The sequence below is a fragment of the Eumetopias jubatus genome, unplaced genomic scaffold, assembly GCF_037043125.1.
Source record: "Eumetopias jubatus isolate StellerSeaLion01/CBP00866 unplaced genomic scaffold, mEumJub1_p1.0 scaffold_1, whole genome shotgun sequence".
Taxonomy (NCBI): Eukaryota; Metazoa; Chordata; class Mammalia; order Carnivora; family Otariidae; genus Eumetopias; species Eumetopias jubatus.
In genome coordinates, this window is record NW_028274807.1 from 192,995,556 (window position 1) to 193,010,636 (window position 15,081).

At 47.8% G+C, this 15,081-nt stretch overlaps 1 protein-coding gene across 1 annotated transcript in view; it reads left to right on the forward strand.

The window, feature by feature from the left end:
* The first annotated feature begins 11,862 nt into the window (after positions 1-11,862).
* The window catches only part of IL17RD (interleukin 17 receptor D), a 61,695-nt gene continuing 58,476 nt past the window's right edge, over positions 11,863-15,081 (forward strand). Inside the window, exon 1 of the mRNA XM_028110477.1 lies at positions 11,863-11,988. Coding sequence (XP_027966278.1) covers positions 11,863-11,988 — 126 coding nt within the window. The remainder of the gene's footprint in view (positions 11,989-15,081) is intronic.

The following is a 15,081-nucleotide window of genomic DNA, read 5'->3' on the forward strand; positions in this document are numbered from 1 at the left end:
ATTAGAGACTAAGGAGACATGACAACTAAATGCACTGTAGGTTTCTGGATAGAGCCTGGACCAGAAATAGGACTTTAGTGGACCACTGGTACTATGTGACAAGAATGGCACTTCAATTCTGTGGTCTTCCTCTCAAAAACCCGTAATCCCATCTACTCATGAGAAAAACATCAGACAGATTGCAATTGAGGAGGAGCCTACAAAATACCTGATCAGTACTCAAAACTGTCAAGGTCATCAAAAACAAGGAAAGTTGGAAAAACTGTCCCAGCCCAGAGGCTCCTCAGGAGGATGACAACTAAATAGGATGTGGTATCCTGGATGGGATCCTGGAACAGATTCTGTATTGTAAAGTGGCATTACAGAAAAAAGAAAAAAATCTGAATAAAGTATGAGCTTTAGTTAATAATAATGTATCAATATGGATTCATTTATTGTGGCAAATATACCATACTAATGTAAAATGTTAAAAGAAGTGGAAACTGGGTAGGAGTACATGGGAACTCAGGACTATCTTTTCAGTTTTTCTGTGAATTTCAGACAATTCTAAAATTTAAAAATTTATTTTTTAAAAAGGGACATTATTAGTAGGAAGAATGGCAAAATTCCAATAACGTCTATAGAATACTCAGTAGTATTACATTGCTTCTGGTTTCTATAATTGGGCTACGGTTATATAAGAGGTTACATAAGAGGTTAGGGGAAGCTGGGTGGAGCGTATACAGGCACGCTGAACTATTTTTGCAACTTTTCTGTAAATTTAAAAATATTTCAAAACCAGTTTTTTTTAAACGAGCTTGAAATGTTGCCAATTTTTAAAAAAAAGGACTCCAATCTATGGCCTCGCACACCACTCTCAACATTGGCCTCACAACAATATATGCATACTTTTAAAGGTACAAACTATGTTGAGAGTAGCCAATGTACATATGGCTCAATTTTATGGAAAGCAGTTTGGAAGTCATGAACAAAGCTGGAAGCACAACCAAGGCAATAAATGAGACCGCCTGGAGAGTCCCAGGGAAACATTGTGAGACATTACATAATGTCAGCCAGCAGCAATGGAAGAATTTATTTTAGGTTTCTAATTTAAAAATATATATTTATGTGCACTGGGGAAGGCCAGTGGAAGTCATCGTGGAGACCTCTCCAGAGAAGGGAGGGTGCGCCATCGTCCCCAGACCCTGGCCTCACCTGCCCCCACACCCCCAGCCTATGCTAACCTGCAGGGGATTCGCACCTCTGGGGCCAGCTACGAATCTGCTGCCTTGGAGGAGGAAGACTACTGGCCCTGTGGATGCTGGCAGACCCCTTGGGGTTCTCTGTATGGTTTTGTTGCTGGTGTGAGGCTGACTTCTCTTGCTCATGAACTTGGCTCAATGCCTTGCTCTGTGTCTGTTTTTGCAATCTGTCACTCCCTTGCTCCATCTTTATCGAAATTTAGTTCTAGAATTTCCTGCTTGAGGGCCTTAGGTTGGGAGACTGGAGTCAGGGCATACTGTGCCTTTTTTTTTTTTTTTTTAACAACTGAGAGGCACCAGTTGGCCCATCCCCACAGGGAGGGCATGCCCTACATGGCTCTGACACTTGGGGTTGTTGCCTGCTGCTTCTAGGTGTGCAAGTTATTCAACTGTGAGGCTCTTTCCCCGCTGGCATTAATTCCAGAGGAGTAGAGAAGATGCGCCCTGCAACTGTAAAATGAGCATCCTGTGTTTCTTCCTTCCCTTCTGTCCTGTTTCCCCCAAGTGCATCAGCAGTTCCTGTTCCCCGCCGTTTGCCCTGAACTAGTTCCTGCTAAAATGTAAACTGGGGCAACTAGGGCCTGAGCAGATACTTTGAAACTCTTTTTTCCCTTTGGCTTCTGTGATGGTTAGTTTTATGTGTCAGCTTAACTGGGTTAAAGGATGCCCAAATAGCTGGTAAAACATTGTTTCTGGATGTGTCTGTGAAGGTGTTTCCAGAAAAAAATTAGCATTTTAATTGGTGAATCAACTACAGCAGATGGCCCTCCCCAATGCAGGTGGGCATTATCCAACTGGTTGAGTAGAAAAAAAGGCAGAGGAAAGGCAAATTCTCTCTTTCTCTCTGCTTGAGCTGAGACATCCATCTTCTCTTGCCCTTGGGCACTGGCACTCCCGGTCTCAGACTTTCAGATACAGTTTGGACTTACATCATCAGCCCCCATTTCTCAGACCTTTGGACTTGGACTGATTACACCACCAGCTTTCCTGATTCTGCAGCTGGCAGACAGCTGACTGTGGGACTTCTCAGCCTCCATGACTGCATCAACCAATTCCTATAATAAACCTCCTCTTATATATATCTCTATATATCCTATTGGTTCTGCTTCTCTGGAGAAGCCTAACTAAGACCACTCGCTCTTGGTTCTCTTCCTGTCCCTCTGAACCCTCTTTTCATGGTTCATTATCTCTAGCTTCTTCTTATACCCCAGCCTTCGAAACAGAGTTGGAAGAGGAAGATTGGGGTTCATGGTGCAGCATCATCTCCAACTGGCTGTGTGTCATTCAGGCAAACTGGGAAATCTTTGTGAGCCTCAGATCCTTTACCTGTTAAGTGGAGCTCTCAGTGGGTGCCTGGAAGGCTCAGGAGGCTGTGCTAAGTGTGAGGTACTGCCCTGGAGAATGAGTTCCCTGAGGGCAGGGACCTCATGACCTTGAGCATGTTCTATTCCAATGCCTTGCACAGTGCCTGGAATACAGTAGGTACTCAATAAATGCTTGCTAAATTAACAGTTGTCTCTAAAAATGCTAGTCATTATGATTATGCATTTGTGTATGTCACAAGCCATATATCATTTAGGTTCAAGATGGCACTGGAAAAAAATTTTTTTAATCTGATAGTAGAAGGTAAATGGAAAGCTAAAATTTATAGGTGCAATAATTTGAGAAATGAAATGGCTGAGTTGCATGGTCGCTCCAGGTTGTTTATTGACTCTGTCTCATTGAGTGGCTTAGTGGGGTCTCTTTCCTCTTGACATATGTGACCTGTCTGGGATCTTTGTTTCTGGACATTGATTACCCAGTTTGAATGCTGCTGATGCAGCATGCCCATTTCCTTAAGAATAATTTTAGGGTGCCTGTGGTGGCTCAGTTGGTTAAGCATCTGCCTTCAGCTCAGGTTATGATCTCTGGGTCCTGGGATCAAGTTCCACATCGTCGTCATCATCGTCATTGGGGCTTCCTGCTCAGTGGGGAGCCTGCTTCTCCCTCTCCCTCTGCTCCTCCCCCGCTCTCCCACTAGCTACTCCCCCATACCTGCTCACTGTTATTGCTCTCTCTTCCTCTGTCTCTCAAATAAATAAATAAAATCTTTAAAAAAAGAGAGAATAATTTTAGAGAAGTCTGGAAAAGCTGATTCCATTTTAAAAGTTCACAAATTCATAAAAGGCATTTGGAAAAAAACAGAAAACTTGAATAAAACTATTCCATAGAGAGATAAGAGAAAGAATGACCTCCTTTAAGCAAGAACTAGATGTTCTGCAAAAGGGACAATCACTAAATAAGAAAGAGCTGCTCTTGGATATTAAGAAATATAATAATCAAAATTAAAATTCATTAGATTTTGAAGATCTAGTTGAAGAAATTTTCTAAAGCATGGAACAAAGTGACTAGAGATGGAAAATTGTCAATAATGACAAGAAAATTGAAGGATAAACTTAGCATACCTATCATCCGACTCAGGATTTTCCTTTTTTTTTTTTTTTAAGACTTTATTTATTCATTTGAGAGAGAGAATGAGAGAGAGAGAGAAAGCACAAGAGCAGGGAGTGGGAGAGGGAGAAGCAGACTCCCCACCAAGCAGGGGGCCCGATGCGGGCGGGACTCGATCCCAGGAGTCCAGGATCACGACCGGAGCCGAAGGCAGTCGCCCAACCAACTGAGCCACCCAGGCACCCCCAACTCAGGATTTTCATAAAGAGTTAGCAGAGGAGGGACGCCTGGGTGGCTCAGTTGGTTAACCGTCTGCCTTTGGCTCAGGTCATGATTCCAGGGTCCCAGGATGGAGCCCCGCATCGGGCTCCCTGCTCCTCGGAGAGTCTGCTTCTCCCTCTGCCCCTCCCCCTTCTCATGCGCGCTCTCTCATTCATTCTCTCTCTCTCAAATAAATAAATAAAATCCTTAAAATAAAAAAGAAGCTAATGAAAGATATGCCCCACTAAAATGAGTGAGAAACCCGGAGCACCTGGGTGGCTCAGGAGGTTAAGCATCCAACTCTTGATTTCGGCTGAGGTCATGACCTCAGGATCATGAGATCGAGCCCCAACCCCAGCTCCGACTCTGTGCTCCCTCTGTGAGGAGTCAGCTTGAGATTCTCTTTCTCCCTCTCCTTCTGCCCCTCCCCCACTCTCTCTCTCTCTGTCTAAATAAGTAAAATCTAAAACAAACAAACAAAATGAGTGAGAAACCCCCAAAGATCCAGAAAATAGGATTCTAACACCAGAGAGAAGGAAAGGGAAGGACAGCTGGGCAGCAGACCTGAAGAATATACAACCTTGACGGGGGTAGGAATTCCTGAAAAAAATCCTGAGAGAAAAGCTAATGTCTCTGACCACGTACAGAGTTGTATGGGAAAATTTAACAAGGGTTATATTAAAAAGGTAAATACTAAATACACACACGTACACACAAACCAAAAAAAGTTGTAACAAGAAAGGAAATATTATCATAAAACACTACTTGCCTTTAAGGTGAATAATGTTTCATAGTTATTATCACAATAATATAAACACTGAATATTGGTTTAACCAAAATTGTAATTTATTAGTCAGGATTCCAAAAAATGAAACAATTCTCAAATGGGGTAATTGGAGGAAAATTTCATAAAAGAGGCTCTGTGGGCAGGGTGAAAAGAAACCACAAAGGAAGGTGCCGTACCAGTATGAGGGGCTATTACCCACCCTCTCTCCCCCCTAATACACAGACCTGAGGAGGCAAGGGGGTGGGAGCAGTTCTCGGAAACTGGAGCGAGTACCTGACAGCAGAGCCAGACTTGCAGCCCCCACAGCAACCTAACGTGGTAACTGAGGGCAGAAATACCTTTACTCTCTCCCTCCCCCCCAACTTCCTGCCTGTGCCCCACAATGACCCAACCCACCCTGAAGACTGAGGGGCAGAAAGCCCACTGATGGGGCGTTCTGGAAGGCAGAGGAAGACATCAGGACAAACCTCAGTGGGTGGATAGAGGAAGGGAATGAAGGAGAACACAGTTCTCATGTGTCATAAAGAGCAGGAACTTAGGAGCTAGTCTCTAAATCAGTCAGTCAAGAAAGGCAAGGTCAACATATGATCTAGATATATGGCAGCAAACACCAGAAAACAGCAAAGAGTTGAAACAGGGTACTCTGGGGAGTGAGAGTGACAAGGGACAGGTCAGAGGACTACCGTTTTCTTTTTGCATCTATTAGAACAAATAAGACGTTCAAAACTTTGTATATGTATAACTTTGATTAAAGTAAAAAAAAAATAATATCCAGTCTAATCATGAGAAAAACATCAGACAAATCCCAACAGAGGGGCATCCTACAAAGTACCTAATGTATGCTCTTCAAAAGTGTCAGGGTCATCAAATACGAGGGAAGTCTGAGAAACGGTCAGTCAAAAGGGCCCTGAGACATGGCAACTAAATGTTATGTGGTATCCTGGGTGAGATGCTGGAACAGAAAAAAGATATGAGGTAAAAAGTAAGGAAATCTGAATAAAGTTTGGACTTTCATAATGATAATGTATCAATATTGGTTTATTAATTGTAACAAATGTACTATGCTACTAATGTAATATGTTAATAATAAAGGAATCTAGGGACAGTGTATATGGGAACTATTCTCATTTTTTCTGTAAATTTAAAGTCATCCTAAAAATAGTCTATTAAAAATAATAGAGAACTTTACAGTAGAAATAACCTTAAATGACAAGAAAACTTTATGCATTTTATTTTATTTGTATTATCTAGAAATTGAGTAGGGTTGGGTGTTTTTCCATGTTTCCCAATGATTTTTTTGCATTCAAGACATTAAATCCCAAAATTTCAACAGTGATCTTAGTTATTTATTCATTCAACAAGTACGTATCAAATGCCAGCTACACACAGGGTAATACCCTGTGCACACCACTTGGGATACAGGGACCTTTTCAAAATACAGTCCTGCCATTGCCCTTAAACCTCTCAGAAGTTGCTGGGTACTCTTAGATTAAAAGCAGGGTACAAAGTCCTGCCCACCCTGCGGGCCTCTTGAGCTCACTTTGTACCATGCTTCCACACCTCACTGCTCTCCAATCCACACTGGCCTCCTTTGGTTCCTTGGTTACCAGTCCCCTCAGGACCTTTGCATATGCTGCTCCCTCTGACTAGAACATTCTTCCTATCTTTGCTCCCCTCGCCTTTGCCCAGGTATCTCAGCTCAGATATCACTTCCTTAGAGACTTGTAATTATACCTGGTCATGTAGTTGAGTAACGCCAGTGTCCCCCTTGGAATGTTTGCTTGTTGGTTCTAAGACAGCTGGGACAGTGTCTTGTGGGCAGTATCTGACTGTCCCTACTGGTCCCCGGCTTCTGGCATAATGCCTGATGTCATGCAAGGACTCCATAGGTACTTGTTGAATGAATGAGTGAGTGAATATTAAACAGGATATGGCCCCTAGCCATCCAGTCTAGTGCAGATCCAAACCAGAATGTTAGCTCCTGACTACTGACTACTGACTCGGTAGTTAGTAGTTAATTCCCTAGCTACCGGCTGAGTTCCAGCTGCCCCTGGGCCTGGCTGCATCAACTCCTGGCCTACTGCTTGCAATAGTAACGTTCACGAACCCTCAGAGCCATTTGTTTACTTCAGACACACAAAAACCCACAAAAGTCTGCATCCCCATCATTCCTGTGTGGCCACCGAAAAAAAACTGACATTCAGAGAGGCTAAGAGAATTGCTCAAAGCCACATGGTTACTGAAAGCCCGTATTTGTTGCCGAAAGCCCATATTTCACCTAGTTTTCTTACTGCCTCCTGAACTCTACTTACCCTCAAACTTAGCACCAGCTCTGGTAACAGCGAGCTCTTGCACCTGCACTGGGGGTTTTGTCCCGGGATGATGTGCTCGCGGGGGGCGGCGCTGTCCGAGATTGTTCGAGCGTCTCCGACTTGGACCACGCGCGCCCCCTAGCGGTTACCGTGGAGCCTGGGCGCCCTGGTCCCCTTTTCCTCCTGCGGGGAAAAAAATGGGAAGTGGCGGTGCACTCGTGAATTCTGTTTTCCGGCCGCGGAGCCCACCGCCCCCGGCACTCTGGGGTGAGGGTCCGTGGATTCCGGGGCGTGGGGTTCGGACATCCTCTCCAGGTCTAACGCACGGCCCCGTTCCGAGCCTCTGGGCAGTCTGGGAGGAATCAAGACCAGTTTGGGAAGGCTGCGGGGCTCCCCAAGCAGAGACACGTGTGTGTGTGTGTGTGTGTGTGTGTGTGTGTGTTGGAGGTGCGGCGGGAGTGTCAGATGAGTCTAGGGCTGAGTCTCGGCTTCCTGACTGTGAAGTGGACACCTTACTTCGTGGGAGCCAAGACTGCCCCTGAGCAGACTGGCATCCAGCCAGCCTTAGAGGGCTCTGACAGAGGCTGGGCTCTCACGACCATGGTGCTCCCCCAGAGCCTCGGGAAAATTGTACCCCCTCATCCTGCTGAGAGCCTGGCGGGGAGGGGGGAGAGGGGAGGGGAGACTCTTTGCCTTTAATGTCTTGATTAGTGTATAAAACATACTGCTTGAGTAATACCAAAGATAAATTAGAATTTTGGCCCACTGCTTCTAACCACTGCTTATTAAAATGGTCTTCTCTGCTAAAAATGATTTCGGGATACAAATTATTTCCATCATCACTTTATCCTTTCTTATGTTTCTGGGGATAATTTGACTCCTAACAAAATCCAGTCTTTGTGTTAAGGGTTTTTATCTGGTTAGATTCTAGGTAAATTGGGGAAGTATATTTGCATTTCATCAACAGCTTATTTAAAGGTGATTTAATCTGTTTGATCCCCAGCTTCATCCCAAACAGGAGTGGAGGCAGCAACAGTTTCTTGCCCACTGATGTGTGCCAGTAAGAGAGCCAGGCACTGGGGGCAGAGAGGTGAATCAGTCAGGGTTGGTGAGGGGTGGCTGAAATCGTGACTGGAGCCCAGGCAATCTTGGCTGTGGTAGGTGAGCCCATGTATTGTATTTGAGGACGGCCTCATCCTGCTGTCACCTACACAGCTGGGCTTGGCTGTGGTCTGGAAGAAGGTATGGTCCATGGAGGCCATGTAGTGGCCTGGCCCCCTCATTTTATCTCAGCTCTCAGTACAGAGGTTCACTTCCTACAGCCTCATAAATATTCTGAAAGATCCAGGGTAAAAAGAGGGGATGAGAGGCAAAGAATCAATGGAGAAGACCAGAATGGGGAGAATGTTGCCAAATATCAGTTTATTACCTGAACAAATTTGACCCTTTGATGTATGTGGTTCTCGCCCCCGGCCCCCCACACTTAAGGCCTCCTTATAAGGTAAATGGGAGGGCCTCTCAGTCCCTGGTCCTGAGGGATATCAGTCTAACAAGTTTTAGAATGGACACTTAGGTCTTTTCTTTCTTGTGTTCTGTAGTGCTTTCGTTGGAGCACTCTGAACTCTGCAGCATGTTTCAGAGGCTGCCACTTGCCAGGTTGGGCAGTGAGCTGTGGGTGGGCGTAGAGACTGGAGAGGGAACAGGAGTGTTGCTCTGCCTTCCCTGGCCTCTCAGTCATATGGTGATGTGAGTAAAACCCAGGAAGAAATGCTCTCCTCCCCAGTGCTCTCCTTAAGGTTCTCCCTTAGCCATAAACTCCAAGTACTCTTCCTTTTCCTAGAGTCCAATCCTGGAACAAAGAAGAAATGCAAATGGCCACTAAGTACATGGGAACATGGTCCACCTCATTATTAACCAGAAAGACCAATTAAGATTGCCATAGATGGGGCGCCTGGCTGGCTCAGGTGGTAGAGCGTGTGACTCTTGATCTCAGGGTTGTGAGTTCAACTCCCTCGATGGGTGTGGACAGCCTACTTAAAAAATATTATTTATATAATATTTTAATATATAATATATATATTAGAATGCAGTAGACACTGAGCAGTTTGGTATTTTAAATGTGTATATAAGCTAGCTATACTGATTCTAGAAATATATCTTTTTTAAAGATTTTATTTATTTATTTGACAGAGAGAGAGACAGCGAGAGAGGGAACACAGCAGGGGGAGTGGGAGAGGGAGAAGCAGGCTTCCCACTGAGCAGGGAGCCTGATGCAGGGCTCCATCCCAGGACCCCGGGATCATAACCTGAGCCGAAGGCAGACACTTAACGACTGAGCCACCCAGGGGCCCCTCTAAGAATATATCTTAAGAAAATAGTTGAATGGATTTATCAAGAGAAATGTGTGAGGATATTTTTGAATCACTTATTATAAGAGAAGTCCCTCAGCAGGTGATTGGTTGATAGATTATGAAGCATATCTAGGCTGGAATGTCATATAGGTTAAGGAGCTTAAGGAGCAGCATCCTCATGGTTTCCATGGTGTTTCTTTCTTTCTTTCTTTCTTTTTTTAAGATTTTATTTATTCATTTGCGAGAGAGACAGAGAGAGAACAAGCAGGGGGAGAGGCAGAGGGAGAAGCAGACTCCCTGCTGAGCAAGGAGCCCGATGCAGGACTCGATTCCAGGACCCTGGGATCATGACCTGAGCCAAAGGCAGACGCTTAACTATCTGAGCCACCCAGGCGCCCTCCATGGTGTTTCATCAACACCCATGTGTGGTCCTGGCCTTGTCTCAGCCCCTGGCACCCCTGATATTCATGGTAAACTCCTAAGATCCCCTGCTATGGGAGTTGGGAATGACCCACAGAGGAGTACCAAGAAGTGTCCGGAAGGTGGGCTGAGGCCTGGAAAGGAGCAGAGCTTTGAACCAACAGCTCCCCCAGAGGGGCAACATTGTGTGAGGTCTATTCAGAAAAGGCTACTCTACAGGCAACTTTATGTGTATCCTGGTTCTTCCGGATGACCAAGGAAGTTGTGGTGCTTGCTCTCACTGGGTCTGGCTGAATTCCTGAGTATCCTGGCAGTGAGATGAAAAATAAAACATTTCTGTCCTGTGGTGCACATGGACAGGACATCTTAGCACCTGGGTCTTGTGATGGACACTGTTGTTTGGTGAACCCAGTATCCATCCTCGCTTTCTCTGGCAACAGTGCTGGTCTTCTCTGGACAACTGCTGTGTTCCACTTCCAGCCTCTGGGGTTCAGGTGAAGCTGGCTCTGCTCCCTGGTTCCAAAGTGGTCTTGTCGGAGCCAGTCTCCAGGACTTCTGCTAGTTTACTGAGAAGGGTCTTCATTCTCCACGGGGGTAGCATGCCAAACTGGGTCCACTTCTACCTCCGCAGAGAGTTTAAGAACGGAGATAAGTGCAGGGTGTGTGGAGTCATGAGGGAAAGTACAGGAACCCAATGTTAGCTGCAGCTGAATTGTCACCATACTTAGGCCTGGCAGACAAGGAGAAGGAGGGGATTCTGGACCCTAGAAGGAGAGAGTCATGTAGAGGAAGACACTTTGTTGGACAGAGTCTCCAAAGTTTCCTGAGACAAGAAGACCAAGATGCAGTTGAGTGGGCAGATCCACACAGCTTGGAGCCAGGTAGTGAAGGCAGAGTGGGAAAAGATAATGTGGGGGGAGGTGGGGCCAGTATGGATTTTATTGTAAATGGTCATTGAATAAATGCCACCGCAGAGGATTTTTAATCAGAAGTCAGTGACCTGATTTACTTTTCGGAGATTACTCTGGATTCAAGTGGAGAAATGCATCATATATTGGGATGAAAGTGGAAGGAGGCAATTTAGCCCTTAGGAAGCTGTTGTGGAGGAGGAGGTGGTAGCAGAGATGAGGGGCAGGGCAGAGGACAGTGAAGTGGTGGGATGCAGGTGCAGAGATAGAAGTCAAAGTGGGAAGGGGCTGTGGTGAAGTCATATGACCTTGGCTGCTCCACTTCTCCGAGCCTCAGCTTCCTACCCATTTTGCAATGGTAAGTCTGACAAGTGTAGTGGTTAAGAGTATTGTTTTTGCCAGATCTGGATTTGAATCTCAGTAGGTTACAGGTGGGGTGACTTTATGCAAGTCGGTTAATGACAGAACGTAGCCTTTATTGAGCACTTGCTATGTGCTAAGCAGTAGAATCCTCCCCAGACTAGCATACTTTTTGTTACTCCAGTTTACAGGGGGCAGGAAAACAGTAACATGGAGAAAGCAAGTCATTTGTCGGAGGTCTTAGCCAGGATTTTTCTAACCATCACATTACCGTCACTTTTCCGTGCCGGAAACTGGGACAAGAATAATACTGACACTTCCCTGTGCAGTTGGGAAGATTCAAGAAGAGGCCTGGCAAATAGTAGTTGCTGATTAAATTAATTTTAAAACCATTATTATTATATTCTTTGTGTTTTCCTGAGTTTTTTGCTGGGAGCAGGCATCACTTGGACAAATCCCTTGGATTAAAGAAAAGACCTGTCAGGTGAGGGGAAAAAAACTGCAGCTCCCGGCCCCTCACTGGAGATTCGGGGTGTGGGTGTGGCCATAGTTGGGGGTGGACTACAGGGCGGGGCGGGGCCAAGAAAGAGGGCTGGGCTTGGGGGAGTGGCCAGAGCGCTAAAGTCGGGGCTGGGGGCGGGGCCCGGAGTGAAGGGGCAGGGCGCGGGCCGGCAAGCGCATGCTCGGTAGTGCGGCCAGCTCTGCCGCCGCCGGCGCCACCGCCCACTTGGGGCTGGCCAGAGGCAGGCAGCTGGGGTGCAGAGTAGGGTAGGGCTGGGCGAGCGCACGGCCATGGCCCCGTGGCTGCAGCTCTGCTCCGTCTTCTTCACGGTCAACGCCTGCCTCAACGGCTCGCAGCTGGCCGTGGCCGCGGGCGGCTCCAGCAGAGCGCGGGGCGCGGACACCTGCGGCTGGAGGGTAAGGAGAAACTTCTCGTTGTCCCCCAAAGCGCGGCGGGCGCGGTGAGCACAGGTGCTTGCCGGCAGCCGAGCGGGTGCCGACGTGCCTGCCCTACGCGGAGTCAGCGACAGGGCTGGGATCCCCGCTGCTCCCGCCCTTCTTCCCTCCCTCCCGGGGCGCGCGTCCACCAGCCCCCGCCGGGATGAAAGGCGCCGCTCGACCCCGGCTTTGTGTTGTTAATGAGGCGCGGCCACTGGCCGGGGTCTGGCTTCCAGAGGGCGGGCGAGAGGGTCGTCCCGCGCCCGGCGGGAGAAGGGCGCCCCACCCTTTGTTTCCGAACCCGTACCTCCTTCGCCCCGGGGCTGTGATGCTCCGAGCTGTCCCGACTGGGAGCCTTTTGGAGCAGGAGTGGTCCTGTAGTCCACCCCTCCGGTCCACAACTCTGCAGAGGCCCGGAACTGCCAGGGTGGGGACCCGGAGCGCTGGGGAGGGATGCGCCCCCTCTCGTGGCCGCATTGTTCCTTCTAGGCTGGGCCGTCTTACCCCACTTTCACCCCACCCCCGATTCCTGACTTGCTGGGAAATTTTGCTCCCCGTTCAGCCCTTCGTCTAGCGAATGGTCAGTGGTCTCACAGATGACCTACACCCCCTCTCCCTGGCCCCAGCTTGACTTGGCGGATATTTTTCTAGGCCAAAGGAAAGCATGAGTTTGTTACCTCGGTCAGATACTCCAGAGGAGACTGGAGAGGTGCACAGACTTGGCCTTGTTGTTTGGAGCCTTCTCCCAGTAACTGAGCACTTTGATGCTGTCCCGGGTTGTGGGGCATAGGGTGGGGGGGGGCGGTGTGCGCGGGGATGCTGCGGTCCCCGGTCCCCACCAGGGTTCCTGGGCTTGGGCGGCCCCAGGACCCGGAGACTGCATCTGTCTGCTCCGCACCGCCCACCCAAGCCAGGGGCGGCCAGGCGTCAGGGCACTCAAGGCCTTTAGACTTGTGGAGGGCTTTGTGAAGGCTTTGCACTCAGGCAGCCGTGGACATGACCTTGGCTCTGCTCCTGGGCTCCAGTTTCTCCACCTGAAAAATGGGAATAAATGGGGATTTCCTAGTTATCCCAGCACTGTTGCGCTGAGAGTTGGGTGCTTTACTTAGAACAAGGTTGACTCACCTCTTCTGGGACGTTCTGAATGGCCTCAGCACAGTCAAGGCCTAGGACCTGGCACCCTTTTAGAGTCTCGGGCTGGTGCTTCCAGCTGCCTTGTCCCACATTCAGAGAAACACAGTACGGAAACCAGGTATGAGCCAGGCAGCTGAGATATCTTCAAACCCAATGGCCACCCTATAGAGAGCTGTAACACACCCTCCCACCACCAGCCCCGTAGTGAATACAACCTTCCTGTCTGAGTAAAACGTCACATTTTCTTACTCTGCCCCATTTTAGTAAAATATCACAATTATTTTTTAAGATACCAAGTTTTCCCCAGTTTTTAGATCAAAAAGTTTTCCTTAAGGCTATCTCATATTGACTTATTAAACCCGCTAAACTTTTTGGATTTAAATGGATATTTTGGTTTTTGAATAACTGTAAGAGCATCACATGTATTTTGAGTTTACATATGACAGCATAGGTGGATCAGTCCAAATTGCTGTTTTTCTGCAATTGTCTAAGTAGCTTCATGTGTCAGTTCACAAAGCTTGGGAAAATTTAATGTTTTGGGTACAGTAGTGACCCAAAGGAGCTAAGCTGATGGTTTTGTTCTCTATGCCTGTGTTCATTTCCCCTAACTGTGTACCCCTGCCCCGAATTAATGGTGGCCCCCGTCCCAGAAGCCTCACACTCAGGCTGACCTCTTTTCTTTCACCACAAGTTGGGGGTGACCTCAACAGCTTTTACCTTGGTCTCACTGATTCTCTCCTTGGATCATTTTCATCCCTTCTTGAATGAGCATGGAAGCCTCTAGGCCATCTCCCAGATTCCACACTCTTCCCAACCTGATGCATGGCTCCTTCCCTCCTGGACTTGACTTTTGGTGCATCTGATGGAGCCACCAGCTCTCCCCAACCCCGCTTGCCCACCTGCCTTGCATACCTACCTTTCCAGCCTGTCCCTAACTTTTGTGCTCTTTGTGCTGCTGAGGCATGCTTTCTCTGCTCCTAGGATGCTTTTCCTCCCCTGAGAACCTTCTGCTTGTCCTAAGACTCAGCTCAGGTGATACCATCTCCGGGAAGCCCTCCCTGAATGCCATTCCCCTTGCTTTTTCTTCTCATGCAGGTCCTTGCACTTTAGTTCTCACCACACTGCATTGTCAGTATTTGCTCACCTCTGTGTCTTAGGACAGGTTTCTTTAGCCAGGCACTTAACCTCATCTTGGTGGCCTCAGAGCCCGTAAATCTTGGCTGAGCCCAATTAGACCCTGCAGCCTTCCTACTAAATTCTGTATTAAGTGATGATTTTAGGAAGTGGATGGAGAGATGGGAGCACTGAGCTCCAGTGTCCTCTCTGCAACAGGCTTTTGCACATGCTGTTCCTGTGTGTGTTCCTTCTCTTTACACCTCAGCCTCCCTCCTCTGCTCCAGCAGCACTTCCTGCAGAAGCCTTCCCTGCCCCCACCTCCCTACATTGGGTCTTCCAAAAGTTGCTCTGTCAGAGGACTGGCCAGTGAATACTGGTGTTCAGTGATTTGGGCCCTTGATTCACGTCGCAGTCCCCTACCAGATGGTGGGTATTCAGCTCATATATGTTGGTCTCAGTTCTGATGTTGCTTACAGTCTAGTTGGGGCCATGCAGACATAAAAGAAGGGTTGATTATGTGTGAATCAAACAGGAGACTTCCTGTGGGTCCAGGTCACATGGAACCTAAGAGGGGGACAGCAGGATGGAGACGTGCATCCTGCAGGATCTGGGTGCTGCAGAGGAACTGAGCAAATGACCCTCTTGATCTCCAGGGAGCATTTGTTCCAGGAATTCTTGCCCCTGCAGCAGTGTGTATTTTCCCAGGACATGCAAGGTGACTGCAGCCAGCGAACCCTTCAGCAGCTTTTCTAACACACCCTTTGGGGAGGCTCTCTGAGGAGCTGGCCTGGTTTAAATGGTCAGATTTCACAACCCTCCTAT